We start from the raw sequence: 19,338 nt of genomic DNA, 5'->3' as shown, positions 1-19,338 counted from the left end.
ACATTATGAGACCCTGTCTCAAAAAAAGAAAAAACATGTAGGAAGGGGATATGTAACTCTATCCAATCTAATGTATAATAATATTGATTATCTAACATAATTCTGACTAGTTTAGTTTTCTAGTCAGCATGTTCTAGGCATTTTACCAGCATCCTTTATTGGTCTGTCTTCCTTGGCACAAAAGTAAAGAAAAATTAGATCAATACATGAGCCAAAGTCATAGTCCATTTTTGTTGCTACAAGAGAATATTAGAAACAGGATAATTTGTAAAGAAAGGAGATTCATAAGGGTTCATCGTTCATCAAGCTAGTAAATTCAAAGGCATGGTGCTAGCATCTGCTTGAGCTATAGATAAAAGTTACAACTGAGGGAACATCACAGAAAGAGGATGCAGAATTAATATGAGCTGGATAATTTGGTAGAGTGCTGTGAAATGCTTTCTTCAGGACATGACACACTGCATTCATTAACTCACAGCTGATATGGTTATCTTCATAAGACCAAAATTTTAGCACAGAATGTTGAAGGAGATGCTCTCCAGGCCCATTCCTTACTGTGGCGCCATTGGCTGTTGATGCCATTTTTCTCTGGAGGTGTGTGATCACTAGTTGGCTTCTCCTGTTCCAGGATATGGACACATGGGCAGCTCTGACTGGACTTAGTAGGTTATAAAAAAAAAATTAAAAGAAGAAAAAAGGAAGAGATTGGGATGGAGATGTGATGAAAGAAATACACGGAGGTGGAGAGGTGGGGGTGGATATATTTCATTATTAAAAAGTTTGAAAGTATCAAGAATTTAAACTTTATATTAATGAAAACTACATCTGAGTTCTTGCTGTGCAAATCAACAAGAATTAAAATAATAATTTTAATGTATTTTAATAATAATTCTTCCTGAATCTTTTTTGAAAGAAATCTACTTGAGAAGAAATTGAACCTAAAGTATGCAAGCAAAGCAATCAAGGGCGGCTGGGATGTAGGAACTGTTCAGCTCGAATCTTTGAAAACGGACAGCAAGAGCATGTTCAGATAAATCAAATAAATATTGAACTACAGTAGAGTAAAACTAGTGGCTACAGCATAGTAAAATCAGTGTTCTTCTTAACTATTCAGGCCTGAGTTTCTAAATATGTGATTATGTGATGCCAAATTCTTTCTAAAGCCAGACATCAAGATAATAGCTTTAGATATGTTTTAATGTGTGTGTGTGTGCACACGCGTGTGTATGTGTATACATTTCTCATATTCAATTATACTTTTGTTGAGTTGGCTAAGTTTAGAAATGTATTTTCTTCTTAGTAGAAAGACAAAAATTAGTTTCTACTTAGTCTAGAAAAGAAACTGAAATCTGAGCAGCCACCTGCACTCTACTAGTACAGTTTTGACCTATTCTTGCCCTCCACAGTAGATCATCAGAGTAAATCCCAAAGGCCATCCTAGAGAAGCCTACAGCAGATACCACTAAAGGATCCAGAAACAGGAATCCAGGATTCCCTTTACAGGAAATGGTTGGTCAAGACTCACAGACTTAACAATAGTGCTATATGACAAAGACACCACAGAATGAAACCTTGTCATGAAGGGGCTAAAAGTGACTCTGAAGGGACAAAGAATAATCCACTGGACGAGTCAAAAACGAAGAGTCTTTTTAAAATACTGTTTACAGCCGGGCGATGGTGGCGCACGCCTTTAATCCCAGCACTTGGGAGGCAGAGGCAGGCAGATCTCTGTGAGTTCGAAACCAGCCTGGTCTACAGAGCTAGTTCCGGGACAGGCTCCAAAGCCACAGAGAAACCCTGTCTCGAAAAACCAAAAATAAAAACCAAAAAAACAAAAAAACATACTGTTTACATTTTATTCAGAGAGAGTGTGTACAGAGGTCAGGAAATCTTACAGAAGTTGGTTCTGGCCTTCCACCACCAGATTTTTGGGGACTGAACTCACGTTTTCAGGATTGAGAGCAAGCAACTTTACTCTCATAACCATATCATCTGCAGCTCAAAATTTTAAAGCAAAAATGAACTGAATTATTATTATGGAAACTCTATAAAAGAATAATCAAATTATATCAACTTAAGATACAGTATAAATCAATATAACATAAAAATGCAAAATGAGATATGTGAGCTACTGCATTCTTATAGTTTCTGTAATTTTTTAAAACAACATAAAAAAGCACTCTGGAAAAACTGTAAAATCTCTTCCCTATTTGAACAGCAACAAAATGACTTAATAAATTCCTGAAAACATCAGTCTGGCTAAACAAGTAAAAATTTGAAAAACTGTAGAAATGTAAGTCCAAGTATATTTTAGCATGGAACTAATAAATGAAAAGGTTCGATTACTTAAAATACTTTGCTTGATCCTAGAGAAGCTAAATAAGAAGGTGAACCCACCGCCGGGCGGTGGTGGCGCACGCCTTTAATCCCAGCACTCGGGAGGCAGAGGCAGGCGGATCTCTGTGAGTTCGAGACCAGCCTGGTCTACAAGAGCTAGTTCCAGGACAGGCTCCAAAACCACAGAGAAACCCTGTCTCGAAAAACCAAAAAAAAAAAAAAGAAGGTGAACCCAAAGAAAAACATATAGGCATCCTCCTGAATATTAATGAAAGGAGGCATGAGACAGAGACCCACACTGGAGCACCGGACTGAAATCTCAAGGTCCAAATCAGGAGCAGAAGGAGATAGAGCACGAGCAAGGAACTCAGGACCGCGAGGGGTGCACCCACACACTGAGACAATGGGGATGTTCTATCGGGAACTCACCAAGGCCAGCTGGCCTGGGTCTGAAAAAGCATGGGATAAAACCGGACTTGCTGAACATAGTGGATAATGAGGTCTACTGAGAACTCAAGAACAATGGCAATGGGTTTTTGATCCTACTGCACGTACTGGCTTTGTGGGAGCCTAGGGAGTTTGGATGCTCACCTTACTAGACCTGGATGGAAGTGGGTGGTCCTTGGACTTCCCACAGGGCAGGGAACCCTGATTGCTCTTTGGGCTGACGAGGGAGGGGGACTTGATGGAGGAGGGGGAGGGAAATGGGAGGCGGTGGTGGGGAGGAGGCAGAAATCTTAAATAAATAAATAAATGAATGAATGAATAAAATACTTTGCTTCTAATAATAACAATTACAGATTAGCCAATAACAGCCTAATAATTGAACAGTTAAATCCACAGTACATGAGATGAAGGGAGAAAAGGTTTAGGAAAAGAATGACTGCTTAAAACCTTAGGGATATATGACATCATTTAGGTTGATCTACTGATGCCAAGATTATAAATAGAAATCTGCACTAAAATATATGCAAACCCATCAATTTTCTCAACATAAAACAGACTAGTAAATTAAATATACCCTACAAGTTGTATTTTCTCACAATAGTATCCTTAGACACAGCAAAGGTGAACAGACCATTGACTGGAAATGCAAAAATCTCACTTGTCTAGAGTAATCAGAATGAAGGCTTCAGAAACAGTGAGGCACAAATATTTATTCTAACATTTAATTTAAAAAATATTGACACCAAAGAATCAAATAAATAACTATGAAACAGTTTATCCAAAACTAAATGCTTCATTAGAGCCGATATAAACAAAAACAGAAGAAAAAGTCCTGGGAAATAATGAACAAAGTGAAAACAAAATCAAGTGAAATGAAACCTTCATCAAGGCTGGGTGGGGAGTTAAAAAAAGAACAGATAAAACAGAAATTTGTGTTTGCATACACAGAACACATTCCATCCCAACAATTCTACCAATATTGTGCATAAAAGATTTCCAGGAAGCATTGGCAAGAATTGAAAACAACTTGAAAATAAAGCAAAGGCACTGACTGCTAGAAGTATTTCAGAATAGCATCATTCTTTCGTCCTCTAAGCATAAAACTGGTCATTCATCTTCGTCAACAGTAGTCTAGGAAAGTAACTGACTGAACAATTGTTGAGTCAAGATGGCACTTCCCAGTAAATAGAAAAGGAAGTTCCAGGGTTTATTAACATCTAAGTTTAAAAAAATTAGCTTAAATAATAGAATAAAATCATTCAATTCCAGTGTCTCCCAACATATAATAATGAAGAAATAATCAAGATTTTAGTTTGGGATACAACTTGTCATTAAAAATAAACATCAGAATAGGACAACTATAATATAAACGTTGAGCACTGCCTCCAAACCACACCAACCTAATTATACAAAAAAGATAACAAAGTGATTGTCCCTTCTTCTCTCTCCCTTTCCATGTGTTTTTCTTAATCCTTTCTATGATGTGTTGAGGTAAGATAAGAACTAAACAAAGTGTTAAGATCATTTAGCAATCACACTAAGATACTCTAGTAGACTCTGGTCTTATTTCTCTGAGGTTGCCATTACCTAAGATATCTCTAAACTTTTGTCAAGATGATTTTTCAATATTTTAATCAGAAACAGTTATAGGTGCTTTGGTAGGTGTTAGCTAATCATTCTCAAATAAATATATTCCATTGAAGTCACATGATCAACTTGATGAAGTGTCAGACATATTGACAATATACAATGGGTTGTACCCGCCTATTTAACAAATCAAAAAAGAAAGAGAAGGACTATGAAGGAAAACTATTAAAGTAACTGCAAAGATAACTGCTGGTTCATCACCTTTCTTCTAAGTTCTAAAGTATAGTAATGTGGGTTAGTGCTAGTTGCTGCTATTTGAAAAACCAAGTGGCTATCACAGTAACAGGCTAATGTGTGTCTTCCTGCTGACAGCTGGCCCTCGGGACCACCGTTCAGTGATGCAGACTTCCTTCATCCTGCAGATCACCATTCATCTAGGCCTCATCAGTCCTCTGCAGGAGTCTCTCGGGTGAGCTAGCAGAAGAGGGAAGATCGAGAATAAGGAAGGTTGAACTAACATTTTTAAATTGAGCATGATGAAGTAAGTAATTTTGCTTCTTTAAAGTAAGGAGCAAGGCTATGAATGATAGTCTAGAAGTGGAAGTACAGGAAGATATAACAGGATTAGCAAAAACAAAAATCTTTACGACAGAAAAGTCTAGATTTGTATTTGGAGACAATTTGAATCAAATTTCAAAGTCAGTCTGTCTGGGCTATCATCATAATTGATCATTGCAAACAGATAATCTAACCTAATCAACACTAAGTTCCTAATAACTTTCTTGGTTATTTTTAAAAGTTTTATTTACTCCTAAAAGATATTCACCATCATTGAGAATACCATAAAAGAAAAGTTCTTTCAAAAAGGTTTAAAAAACAATGTTAGGATACATACGTATTTCCTCAATATGATCTCTTTAAGTAGGTTTGGAGAATGGTACACTTACCTCGAAGTTCTACGAATTTACAAGAGAAATGTGGCATGCCATTTCAAACAGATTATAACTATACTCATGTGTGTGGAATCTAATAGGGGAAAAAAACTCTGCGAAGCAACATTAAAACAAAATATTGAAGTTAAGTTTTCTGAGTAAGTTTAACAGTAGATTTAACTATAAAACACTTTTAAACTATCTTTTAATTGATTGTGCTTACTGCACATTTGCATCAAATATGCAGTTTACAAAACAACTTTCATGGGTCCGCTATCCCCTTCTATCATGTGGGTCCAGAAGACTGAACTCAGATTAGGCTCAGTGGCAGGCTTTTTTGCCTACTGAGCCACCTCACTGGCCTATAAAACAGCTTGTGATAAACTAAAGCCTCTTAGTAAGCAAGGAATTCAGTGCTATCATCTGTTCTAGGTTATAGGATTGGGAACCATTTGGAGACTGGAGGTTCTATTTTCAAATGCTTAATATCAATCTTACTGAAAGACCACCACTTTCTATTCAAAAAGGATTATATTCATCATTCCCTCCTACTTTTAAGAAAACATTCAATCTCTTAGTACTCTGTTTTCATCTAAGTAGCACAAGGGAAAGAATATAATTGAATTAAGCCATACACATATAATAAGTCTCAATGTCCCAATCTACGTGGAAAGTAGAAAAATACAAGATCTCCTGAGTAAATTGAGAGCAGATAAAAATGTATAGCTCAATAAAATCAATTTTAAAAAGTTAAAAGTAATTGTCAACTCAAAAGAATCTTTAGTAAAATTTCAAACGAGCTGATACAACATTGAAACATTGAAATAGAGGAATATATTTGGTGGGCAGTGACATACAAAAGTGACTAAATTCCTACTCTAAAAAACCCTGACATTTTAAGTAAGAACACATGTTCCTTAAATAGCTTCAACATAACAGAAAGACATGTATATGGTGCTTAAATAACGTAGAGGAATAATAATTATCTCTACCTGAAAAAGTTGAGATTATCTGAAGGACTACTTTGCAAAGAATTCAGGAGTTTTCAGGAAAAACACACATATATTAGAGAAAGAGACATTCCTGAAAGAGACCATGAATCCAAGGCAAAGAATTACAAAGAATACTAACATATCCTTAAGAAAACAAAATATTTTAAAAAAATAAACAGTGAGTTCAAGCTAGTAGGAATACAAGTACAAAATGGATACATTAAGATGAGTCTTTTATGCCAAGCTAAACATGGTAGACTTTATTTCTTAACCGTAACTAAGAAATCTTTTTATTAAAAAAAAAAACTCCTTTTTTTTCTTCTAAAGATAGACTATCCTTAATTGTAGAAAAATAGCAAAATAAAAATCTAATGGCAGAGAAAGACCTAAGAGTACTAAGCAGTCTATAGTTCAACAGGAAATAGTTGGGATCTATTGAGGGGACCTCTAGACCTCTAATAGGCAAGAGAAAAAAGACTCACAGACCAAAGAGAATTCTGAGATGGAATAATATATAGTAATCAGAGGGAGAAATAAGATAGAAGGAAAAGCCAAGCTTTATGCTGGCCCAAAGTTGTTGTAGGAGGGTAGTCTATCTATCTGTTGTTTTATTGGTTAATTAATAAAGAAAACTGCTTGGACTGATAGGTCAGAACATAGGTAGGCGGGGAAGACCTAACAGAATGCTGGGAGAAAGAAAACAAAGTCAGGAAACCGCCATGAAGCTCCGGCCCGAGATGAATGTGGGTTAGAATCTTCCCAGTAAGCCACAACCCCATAGTGATACACAGATTACTAGATATGGGTTAAAGCAATATATGAGAGTTAGCCAAGAAGAGGCTAAATACAATGGGCCAGGCAGTGTTTAAATGAATACAGTTTCCATGTAATTATTTCAGGTAAAGTTAGATGTGTGGGAGCCGGACAGGACGAAAAGCAGGCCTGCTCGCCTCCTCACTACACAAAGTAAAATAATAATAATAATCATCATCCAATACTCTAGGTCTGAACATCTACCAAGACTATGTTCCACAGAGCCAACAAAGAAACCATTTAATCATTCCCACATCAAGTCTCCGAATCTAAACTTTAATCATTCAATATTCTGATCTTGATAATTGTACTTCTAAATCATACCTCTGTACAAATAAATCATTAAAGCATAATTCAATTGTCCAACTATATATAGTTAAAATTTTATTAAATTATTTATTCTCCCAGTATCATACAACAATAAGAGTCTACTCTTTCAAAGCATCTAAACTGAACATTAATTTCCATGCTAAAAGAGTATGGTGTGTTCTACTCTGTGAAAACATAGGTCTAAGAAAAAAAGCACTGACAAATCTTTAAAATATTTAGATTTTTAAGTTTGTAGAATATCGGGATATCAGTTTTAATCTGCTGTTAACAAGTTCTACCTCTAAGAATGACCACTCTAGTCCACAGAAATGCCACACATACTTTCTAAAGATTTACTTCTTGTGGTTGGTGTGTCCATCTGCTTATGGTTGCCTTCAGAAGCCAGATGAGGGGGTTACAAAGACCTGGGTGCTAGGAATGTAACTCCTGTAACTGCAAGAGCAGCAGGCATTCAACTTCTGAGCCATTTCTCAAGCCCTAGACTTTTTACTTTAAATTCTCTTGCTCTGACTGGCTCTAAGATCTCTGCCCTCCTGTCGCAGTCTCTGTAACACCAATATTATCAGCATACATTGCCATGTCTAGCTTATAAGTACACTTTCCAAAGTTTGTTTCAACTTTGAATGTAAAAACACAATTTTGAACTCGCTAATTATGAAGGCTCTAACAGAAAAGTATGATGCATTTGTTAAGAATAATAAATAGGCTAGAAAGACAGCTCAGTGGTGAAGAACGTCTGAGTTTGATTCCCAGCACCCACATGCCAACTTACAACTATCTGTAACTCCAGTCCCAGGGGATCTGACACCCTCTTCTGGCCTCCATGGGCACCAAGCATTGTGCGGCGCGGGGATATATACATGCAGGACAAAATATCTATACACATAAAAAAATACGTTTTAAAGTAGGGCGGTGGTGGCACACGCCTTTAATCCCAGCACTCGGGAGGCAGAGACAGGCAGATGTCTGTGAGTTCGAGGCCAGCCTGGTCTACAGAGCTAGTTCCAGGACAGGAACCAAAAGCTACGGAGAAACCCTGTCTCGAAAAAAAAAAAATACGTTTTAAAAAGTAATAAATTGTAGACAACCATGAATTCAAATTGTGTTTAATGATTCAGATTGAAACTAAATTTTTCTCCAAACCAAATCAACAAACCTATTTCTTATCAACTTTAAAGTAAGCAGTTTAGTCCACAGGCTCAACATTTAAAGCATCCCTCCAGGAAAGAAACATAATTGTAATGACATAAGTAGTAAATTACCCCATAATCACAGGGAAGAACTTCAAAACTCTTTCTAGTTGGGGCTCCACTGATTTTATGTTGTGTGAGTGGGAAAAATTTAAGTCATACCACTTGTATACTAAAATTAAAGCACCACAAAAAAAAAAGATGATCATAAACCTCTATGTGGACAGAATATCGGGAACTTTTCATTATCTGGTGATTGTTGAGAAAGGAGTATGATCTTCAAAGCACACAGACACGTGTGTGCAATCCCATTCTCCTCTCCTATTCCCTCCTCTCTATGCCCAACCTCAGAAGCTTCATATAAAAAAAAAAAATCACCCTCTAGGAATATATAACTAAAAATAAAAGCATGCATTCCTACAAATATTTACTCCTTGTTTTGTCTTTCTGACAGTGATAAGAATACAGGGTTTCTACAAGTTTTTTTCCCAAGGAAGAAGGACTACTCCCTAAGGAAAAGCATTAGGAAATTTTGTTTGTTTGTTTGATAAGAACACAACATTCTAGAACAGAGCTTGGAATATTTACATAAAATAAACACGTCTTCTCACAAGAATAGTGAAAAACAATTAGTACAAGAGTTCTTTCCTTTTTAGGAGTTATTTGAATACCAAATTTCTAAGAACTTTAAAACTCACAAAGTAGGGACGTAATGGAAATGATATATTCATATTTAGAACAGCTAATACTTGGGTATTAGCTAATTTTGCTAAATGTCAGAATAGTTATTCAGCAAAGAGAAATTACACTAGTCAGTAATATGTTTTAACAACCTCAGATAAACCTTGTGTGACTGACTTCTTAAATAGTTTGTGCAAATAATATTTTGGTAAATTAAATTATTTTGCTTACACATAAGTAAAGCAAATAACCACCTGAAAACCTGCCTGACAATTTAAGTTTTCATCATAATATACACAAATTAATAGAAAACTCACATTCTCCATATATGAGTTTTTAGAAATACTACATTTCAATTTCTAACTGAAAGAGCACACTGATTTTGGGGTGTTAAATTACTGGAAATATAATAAATTAGGTGCTTATTCCATGAAATCTCAATAGATAAAAATCCACTTGGCAGAATTCTAAATGATTGCTGAAAAAGAAAAAAATTAGTCTTCCCCAGGAATGAGCACCCTAATTGGCTATCCAATAACAGGTGCTCAACCCTGAAATCATATACATATAAGCAACACGAAATGTACTTGGCAGGTTGTATTTATATCATTATGCATTTCTATATACACAAGTGTTATGTTTGTAACAATAAAAGGAAAACAAGCCATGAATTTGAGAAGGAGTGGAGGTGGAAAGAAAGGGACCAAAAAATAATTGGTATATGTATCAAAAACTTACAAAAAAAATTATCTTTACATTTCAGACTTTTGGCTTCTTCAGGAATTGTCTCAAGGTCAAGGTCCATTTAAGCAATGGTTCTTGTTAGTCTTTTAAGTGACTTTGTAAGCGACTACTTTAAAGTCATTTTAGTACATTTCACACTCTATGTATCTACGACTAAAAACATGCATAGTTATGTCTAAACACTGTATGTCATACCAAAAAAACCCAACCTCACCCTGTATTATGCCTTTCTAAAAATAAAACACTTGTGTAAAATTCATTTTTGTTCCAACTATTTCTACAGCCAACACTAGATCCTTCCACATTATACAATGATATAAATCCATGTTTTTTCAAGTTTAACCACAGCCACTGAATGTCAGGCCCGAAACAAAGACCAAAAACAGCTAATTATATGAAAGGGGCAGCGTAAACATAATCTATTAAATTTAACCTATCACATATTTATAAGATTTCATGTCCTTGTGATCATTCTTCAGTGATTTAACTCCAGGGTATGCATACTTGTCTCTTAGTGTACATATATGTGTATCCATATAGTTCAAGCAGAAATCTCTGTAAATCCTGGATGTGGATTTTAACTATTTACTGTAAGGCCTTTTAAGTATTAGATACCACGCTACATACTGTAATGCTAAAAATAGGTGTATTAGGTAAAGCACACATATCCACAAGAATTACCTTGGATACAGAGATATAGAAAAGTCATAACCACAGCTAAACTGCCAAGGAGTTGCAAACAGCTACATAATTATATTAATTATTTTATTTAGTTATATTCCATATAAATAATATAATTATGTGGAATAATAATGTGGATCAAACATGCAAACTATACTGTATATTTACTTTCTTTATATATTTTTATGAATGGAGTATTTTTAATAAATATAAAACAATAGTTTACTTCATCAATTTCTGAATCTTCCTATTTCCTAAATACCTATTTAAAATTTCAGATCCTTACATGATTATATTCAGTGCCCATACACTTTTCTTCAATACTCTTTTTGCAACATTAGAAAAGAATGGCACACAAAATATGGTTAACTAAGCATCTGTTTATTCTTTCATATATCAGGTGTAAAATTTAATCCTTAAATAATAGTTATCTTCACAAAGATGCAAACTTTTGGTCACGTGGCTTAATAAGTGAAAACACAGCAATCATCTTAAAGATGAACATAAGCAACGAGCAAAGGTAAAGGCTCTAATGCCAATATCACTTTAAAATAAAAACTACAAGGGAATAAAAATACAATATATAAATTCTGAGTATAAGAAATGAAAATAAGTCACTGAGCACTCAACCAAGACAGCACATAAATGGTACTATAGAAAAAGGCTTATACCTCCCCTTCTTACTCAGTAGCAGCAGGTATTTTAGTCAAAGCCAAGCCATGTTCATTTCAATAGTCAAAAGACATCATTAAGTATTGCTACACATTCTACAACACTACACAAGAAACCACGTTCAAAAACAATTCAGACTTCTACAACAAATGCATGTGTGTCTGGAGCACATAAGGGCCGTGACATCACCCTAAGTCAAACTACAGAAAAACATTATGTATATGCAATGATATGCAGTAGATCCAGAAATATTACAGAAGCCATTGGATGAAGCTATTCTCAGTTTCAAAAATAAAGGAAAAATTATATAAACAGAGTGGTAACTTTAAAGTAACCCCCTGGGCCGCCCCACTGTTCAGACATCTGAAAGAATGCTTTGTAAATGTCCAACTACAGTCAAAGACTAAAGATTCTTAGGAAGAGCCGAGTGGGTATGGTACAGCACCCTGTAATCCAGTAACTCGGGAACTGGAATCAGGAAGTTGGCCAGCTTGAGCTACTCTAAACTATACAGGGTGACCCTGTCAATTAAATATTCTCTTAAGAAGTGTATTACCTTATGGTTTTTCTAAGAGTAGAAAAGATAAAAATCAGCTGAAGAACTCTTCAAAAAGTTTCCCCATGACCATACTGGATAAGTAATAAATATTACTTATTACTATTAGTTGTTGGTGGTTTTGACCTTCAGCAAGACAGCAAGTAGCAGTGCTTTTTAGTTTTCTGTTATGAAATACTGCTTCATGACTGGTGAATTACTTAATTCCAATAATTTGGCAGACAATCTTGAACACTAACCTTGCCAAACTACTATGGTTTCACTATCTTCAACTCCTTCTTAATTTGGACAAGTCATAATTAAGGTCAACATGGCAGTACTCCGTTGAATTATATATGTGGGGTTCAAAGTCACATTGCAAGCGCAGCTGTTGGCTCCCAGGAAGGCTGATTCAAGCTACTGAGACAATTACTTGAGACCAGTACCTGCTTAGCAATTCCTTAGGCATTAGCCAAGTCGGATCACCACCATTTATAACTAATCCAAACATCTGTGAAAGGAGAAAAGCATTCTGCACAATATAATGTGACTCAAGAGGCCTAGCATAGATTCTTGTTACATGTAAATGCGACCAGCTATAATAACTTCATAACCTGAGCCCCTGTCTCCTCCATGTGCATGTGTGAGTGCCCCTCCCCTGTAAGAAGCAAGCAGAGAAAGTGGCTATCCTTCCATATTCTGTTTTAGTTACATCCACCGAACCTCTTATAAGTGCATGTCCCAGCACTGAGGAAGAGTGCCATGGAAACACAAAAGAAAACCCACTTCTTTGTCGTTCTTTTAGCTAGAAAAATCCCAGCAGTTCATCAACTGTGGAGTCAACATTTAATCTACAATTAAAAGAACAGAATTCTACACCCATTTTATTGGTGAATTTCAAAGTATACGTAGCTTGCCAAATAGTCACCCACAAATGTTTTCTTCCTTTCTATCTACAGCAACCAGAGACAGGATAATACAAAGGAAGTCACCAAGTATTCACGAACTTGCCTCCTCCTGCTATTTGCCTCAACACCATTCACGAAAACCACAGTGATAAAGGTATCAGTCATATCTATTTCTATAAAAACAAGATTTGCGGTAGGTATTTTTCTATAATTTGTCCATAAATAATATCTTTAGATATTTCAGACTTAACACTAACCTATAAAATTTATTCTGCAGGATAAATGCAAATATTTTCTAAATTGCCAGAAAAAATTAATTAGGTTCTGGTCATTTCTAGGGGTCCAGATAATGGGTAAGGGAAAGTTTGATAGTTTTGTTCCTTCATCAATTCCCTAGACTTTTATCAGTAAATTAGTAATCTCTTTCTTCAGTTTAAGCTTAGCAGACCAAGTAAGAGGCCATACATTAGATCAGCTTAACTTTTTTTAAAAAAATAAATAATATGTTGGAGACAAAGAAAGGCTGTCAAAGACATGGTTTCTTAGACACTTAACAGGAGAACAGAAATACATACTGAAGACAAGCAACAACACACTAGGCACGGGTCCAGGACAGGAGCTATAGAAAAGCCTATCTGGGTGGGGTATAAGAAGTCTAAGCTCTGGAAAGAAAACTGAACTAAAATTAAAACCCAGAGTCATCGGTCATATACACTTGACACAGTATTAGCTGCAAATGAAAGTTTTGGTAAAACTGAACTTTATATTTTTTTTAAATTTTAGACTTAATTTGAATGTTGTCTTTTGTTTACATTTATTTAATTTGTGACATGGAGCTAAGCTTTGTTTCTTTAGTTCAAATGTAGCCCACATTAGCACAAATAAAATAATCAAAAGAATGCCATTACCTTTCAATATTTCTCCAATGTAAAAAAAGTCTTCCAAAAATGTAAACCAGAATCAATTATTCTTTTGAAAAAATTACTCCAATTAATAAGATGACTTTTCAATTCAATAACCACACATAAAACTTTATATAGAGATAAAAAGTCATTAATCTACTTTATACACCTTAGGTTTTCAGAGTAAAGTGTTTGGGAAAAACGCAATCTTTGAACATAAAGTAGATTGATTAAATAACCTCTGCTACTCATACAACTGATTTTGACATCTTATGCACCATAAAGTAACTGACAGGGAGAAAAAATATCAGAGCCATTAATTAACACTGTTTAGTTCAATTCTAAGAAATTAAAAATCTTCCCCCAAATCAGAATTTGGAATCCTGGAAACTTATAGCTTAGTATACTTTCACTCTATTCAGGAAAGTTTAGAAATAAGTTCCAATAAGGACTCTGGGAAAGTAAATTTTAAATGGGGAACGGAGTGCAGAGAACCTCAATCTCTAAGAATTTTAGCCAGATAATTAACTTTCAAAAAGAATATTGAAGAATATTTCTAACAGAGAAAAACTTAGCAAAATGTTTGTATTTCACAACTAAGGACAGTATCAAAATGACTCTAGGCCGGACAGTGTTGGCACACGCCTTTAATCCCAGCACTCAGGAGGAAGAGGCAGGTGGATCTCTGTGAGCTCGAGGCCAGCCTGATCTACAAGAGCTAGTTCCAGCACAGACTCCAAAGCTACAGAGAATCCCTGTCTCGAAGAGAAAAAAAAAAAGACTCAAAAAGGGAAATTAACAAAGAACTAAAAACTTAAAGCAAATCAAATGGTTAAGCACACATATATACATTAATATAGTGCTACAGTTAAACATTCTATGCTTATTGGCTTTGTATTATCTTTTAATAATAGGCATAATTTCTTTATATATAAGACAAGAGATTTTTCAAGATTCCTGAGGAAAATACATCTGATCAAATTTCACTCTAGGGTTGCCAATCTCTTAGGAGTATGAGGCCTAAATAAATCTGGAAGGTTAAATAAAAGATTAACACACTATTTTTCATAGAAGGAACTAGAAAGTTACAGGATCGTCAGAACTTCTGTTACTAGATTTGGTAAAATAAACATAAGCAGGGTTTTCCAACTAGCGTACTCTAATACAATAATTTTAATATTTTTATAACCTATAATTATTTAATGGATATTTACACACACAACACACACACGTGTGTGAGATTTCCATTTGCTACCTACTATCTTTATAGCTTTGTGTTTAGTGTTTAAATCCCTGGTTTCTGTCCGCAGCCACTTTATGTTTTCTTTAGATCACTAGTTTTAACTCTAGCACTGCGTTTTAGTCTCGTCTGAATTGTTCTACTTATCTCAAAGGTAGAGTTTGTTATTACCATGACAAAAAATAATTATTTGCATAATACTTTATGATTTTACATCTATTACAAACACATCACAGGGAGCCAAATGATGCATTCAGTAGCTTGTCATTCACCACTTCAAACCCTTCAGAACCAAACAAGGGGAAGGATGACATTTTGCTAATAGAACAGAAGTGAATATAAATAGTAAACCTTGAAGTTTTAGAATACCCAGGAAAGAAAAACATACAAAATGAGGATGATCCAGGAATACCAACAAAAAACAACTTTCAATTTGTAAATATCTATGTTTTTTAAATAAAGCATGAAGTTAGCAGGTCTACGCATCTTCTGTTATAGTAACCACTTAAGTTATCTAAAGCTATGGTCCAAAAATAAAGGGAATTGTTATCTTTCTGCTGGATCTTATACATTAATGTGATAAATTTTAAAACTGATTGTTTCTATTTACAGAATTCAGATTTCTAAGTATCAACTTTATTGCTCTAGCCTTAATCCCATAAATATGCATGCTGAGTGTATATGAGAAAAATATTGACATTATATGTTCAAAATTCTGTTCACATTTCTTGATAAAAGAATCAGAAAACTTAAGTTTCTCTATTTTCCTCCATAATCAGACAAAATATGAATAAAATTCTGAATTTTTAGTTATCACCTACAACCCAAATGCCCGTAGCTTTTAAAGCTTTCCATAAACAACATATCTCCATGAAATACCCCTTCAGTCACCATCTACTTAAATATTTTTTTGTGTAGTTTCAAAGTATAGTACAATGTCTAACCCCACACCTTAAAATGTGCAGAAAAAGGAAGGAAGAAGAGCCGAGGAAGGAACGGAGCACGCTGTTGTTCTCATTCCTGCAGCAGAGTGATGTCAGTGTCTGCAGCAGCAGGAACAGCAGCAGGCGCTTTCGTCAGTGGAAACTAAAACCCACTGAAGTCAGAACCTTAGTGAATTCAAAAGAAACTAATTGAAATTTCAAGTCACAGGATAGATTTTTAAGCAGCTAAACAGATAGAACCTATTAGTTATATGTTGTAGTTTCAATAAGGATGGCGAGGAACAAGGCAGAATGTGAACAAGTAACACAGGGCAATACAATCAAGGAACCAGGAGCACAAGAGCCTGTATTCAATAATCCCTTCAGTGCGAGAAACTGACAGAAACACCTGATGTTATAAACAGCAGAGAAAGCCCTTCAATTCCCAGCACAAGCTTTGACCCTGCAAATCTGCCTATTGCACAACCCGACTCAGAACTAAGTGTTTTCATCATGATTGCATTAAAATTGCATTAAACTCTGATGTGCCATTCTACAACAAAGAGTAGAATTTAAGCCTGATCACAAATTTCATTAAAACTACTTCATGATGGGGCATGTAATTCTTAAGCAATTAGGGCTTTTGAGGGATGTAGAAAAACAAGTTGTACTATTATCTATGGTAAGATGTTACTGTTTATCAACAAAAGGGAAGGTGGCCATTATACTGATGCAGCAATTGCCAAAACTTCTCTAACTCTGCCCACAAAATCCTCTGCACACAATCTACAATTCTTATTTTTTTTACATTGTTCTCTGAAAGAAAATCCCCAAACTCCATTAACGAACCGTTAAAGCCAAATCATTGAAAAATGTCTATGACTGCTGCCTTCTTTTCTTCTGTAACCTCTCATTTAAAGCAGCCCCAGAAACTGTGCAAGGCAGTTGCATATGGCATTAATCTGTTAGAAAATGGTGGACTTTTCTATAAAATACAGCCAGAGATGTGTGCTCAGTTGTGGTCATTATTAGGGCGATCACGTTGTTTTCATTCATTCATTCAGGATTTGCTGGAGGATGTCAGTTTCTGCAGCAGCTGGCTTGACCTGGGGGAGTAGAGGGGGAGCAAATTCCTCCCGGCATACAGATTGCAGGATGTGCTTCTTGTGCTCCTGCACTTATTCCGTGGCGCTTCATCCTACACAGGGGCTTTCCATCAAGTGCTCTAAAGCAAGTGCTTTAGCAGCACGCTAATCACAGGTCTAAATAAAGCAAAAATACCTAAACATTGATCTATCCTATTGCAATCACTTTCTCCAACTCTAAACACTTTAGAACGTCCACCTTATGCAAAAAATCCACATACCATCTAAACATTGTATGGAGCTTGGTAATATTTTCCTTCTGAGTAGTTTTTGTTGTTGTTGTTGTCTTACCCTACTCCGTATGATTCCTTCCTTCCACAAGGTAGCAGCAACTGCAGCTCTAGGCTGGTATCTCAGAATATTAGTACTTGACTCTCCCTTATGGCCTTACGTCCCTGTTATGCCTAATTTTCTTCTCTCCCCCAGGACTCAACTAGATCATGTACTATGTCCCTCGACATAAACAAAACCAAATCCAAACAGAAAACATTAAGGAGAGTCCACAGCATCCACCCACTCACCATTACCTTTGACACATAACGAAAAAGAAACTTGAGAGCCCTACACAGTTCAGCTCAACTGCTAAGTATACTTAAGGATGGAAGGAAAAAGTAAACACACTTCGCAAACAGGCTTCAAGAAATTCTCTATGAAAATCACCTTTTGGGCAGTAAGCCTTTTGTAGTGTAGTAGCGATCTGAAGCATGACTATGTAACAGAGGAGAGGGTGGGTTGACCCTACACACTTCAGGTGCACATTCAAAACTGTCTCCTCTACACATGCAAAGGATAGCCTGCGCCGTAACTAACGCCATCAACCCTCCAAAACACAAAACAAGCAACGCATACTACAGACTAGAACTTCGTGGGAAAGCACAAAGGCTGCAGAGATTCCTAGTACCACCTTATCCGCCGCTAGAGTTTGTGTGCCTGTTTAAGGGTTTCACCCAGAAACTCCTACCCCGGCTACAAACACAGAAAGCTAAGAAGCTATTAAACCGAAACACTTTTCCTGGCAGACCAGGGATGCGAGATAAAATCGGAGGGGCAGTGTGAGGGTCAGATTAAAGTTGATTTTCAGGTCGCTCCTCCAAGCCCTGCAGCGACCTCAGGGGGGGTGAGATTCCCAAAGCCACTTTCACACCTTCAGTAATGCACTAGCAAACAGAAGCCCGGAGAGGCTGAAGTTTCCACGCAGGGCACCGTCGGGGAGACGCAGCCCGGGAGGACGGGAGGGTTGGGCTCGCTACCTCTGCACACGGGCGAGCCGGGACTCCGTCTCTCAGGTGAGCTGCTCCTCCGCTGGCTCTCGGGGGACCGTCTCGGGCGGCCCTTGGCGCGAGGCGCCTGCTCGGCCGGGGCAGCGACCGGCGGTGGAGTCGGGCTAGACGGGCTGGGGCCGCGGGCCGCGCCGGACCCGGGGAGACCGGCGAGCGCGGCGGCGGCCGGGCGCGTGGGGCTGTGCTGGCTGCCCCGCAGGAGCTGGTAGGGCACGGTGGCGCGGATGGGCTGCAGCAGCCGACCGGCTCCCGCAGCGGGGGCGCAGCTCCCGGCCGGTCCCGTCCCGCTGCCGGCAGCGGCGGGCGGGGAGCCCGCGGTGCTGCGCCGCATCCTCTGCGGCGCCGGGTGAGGGGTCTGAGAGGAACTGGAGGACGCGGTGGACATGGTGGCTCCGCGGGCCGGCGGGCGGGCGAGCGGGCGAGCGGGCGGGCGAGCGCGCGAGCGTGTGAGAGCCGGCGCCGCGGTGCGTGCGAGGGGTACGGGGGAGGGGAGGCGAGGCGAGGGGCGGAGCCGCGGGGCTCCCTTTCCGACGCGCACCCCGCCGCCGAGGGGGAGGGGACGCCGCGACGGCCAACGTCCAACGGCCCCAACCGCCCGGCGGTGCTCGGCGGGGCGCTCACGGCCCGGCCCGCGTCGAGCCCACGGCCGCCGCCGCCGCCGCCCCGGGCATCGCGCTGACAGGGCACTCGCCGGGTTCCCGCGGCTCCTCAGCCCCCGCAGGGGGTCGCCCGCGCGACAGGACCCGGCGGCCGCGGGTGGCGCCGCGACTCTGGCCTCCGAGGAGAGAAAAGGACCTCGAGGCGCCTCGCGCTGCGCGAAGCCCGCGCCACCGCAAACGCCGCTGCCGCTGCCGCCGCCGCCGCCACCTCGACGGGCTTCTCACTCGGAATGGCAACTAATCCCGGGCTGGCGCCCCGCCCCCGGCCCCGCCTCCGGGCGGTCCGGACCCGGCTCCCGCCGCTGCGAGCGCCCCGATTGGCCGCGCTGACCCCCAGGCA

General features: G+C 38.3%; 1 protein-coding gene across 2 annotated transcripts in view; it reads right to left on the bottom strand.

The window, feature by feature from the left end:
- Nucleotides 1–18,852, bottom strand: part of Glcci1 (glucocorticoid induced 1) — an 81,178-nt gene extending 62,326 nt beyond the window's left edge. For both annotated transcript variants that reach the window (XM_041675393.1, XM_041675395.1), the window contains exon 1: nucleotides 18,310–18,852. In XM_041675393.1, coding sequence (XP_041531327.1) covers nucleotides 18,310–18,724 — 415 coding nt within the window. In that variant the 5' untranslated portion in view covers nucleotides 18,725–18,852. The remainder of the gene's footprint in view (nucleotides 1–18,309) is intronic.
- Between the last annotated feature and the right edge of the window lie 486 nt (nucleotides 18,853–19,338).

The sequence above is a fragment of the Microtus oregoni genome, unplaced genomic scaffold (assembly GCF_018167655.1).
Source record: "Microtus oregoni isolate MIOR12 unplaced genomic scaffold, Mior012 000026F_ref0000081, whole genome shotgun sequence".
Classification (NCBI taxonomy): Eukaryota; Metazoa; Chordata; class Mammalia; order Rodentia; family Cricetidae; genus Microtus; species Microtus oregoni.
The sequence above is the reverse complement of the archived record's forward strand: the minus strand, read 5'-3'. Positions and strand labels throughout refer to the sequence as shown.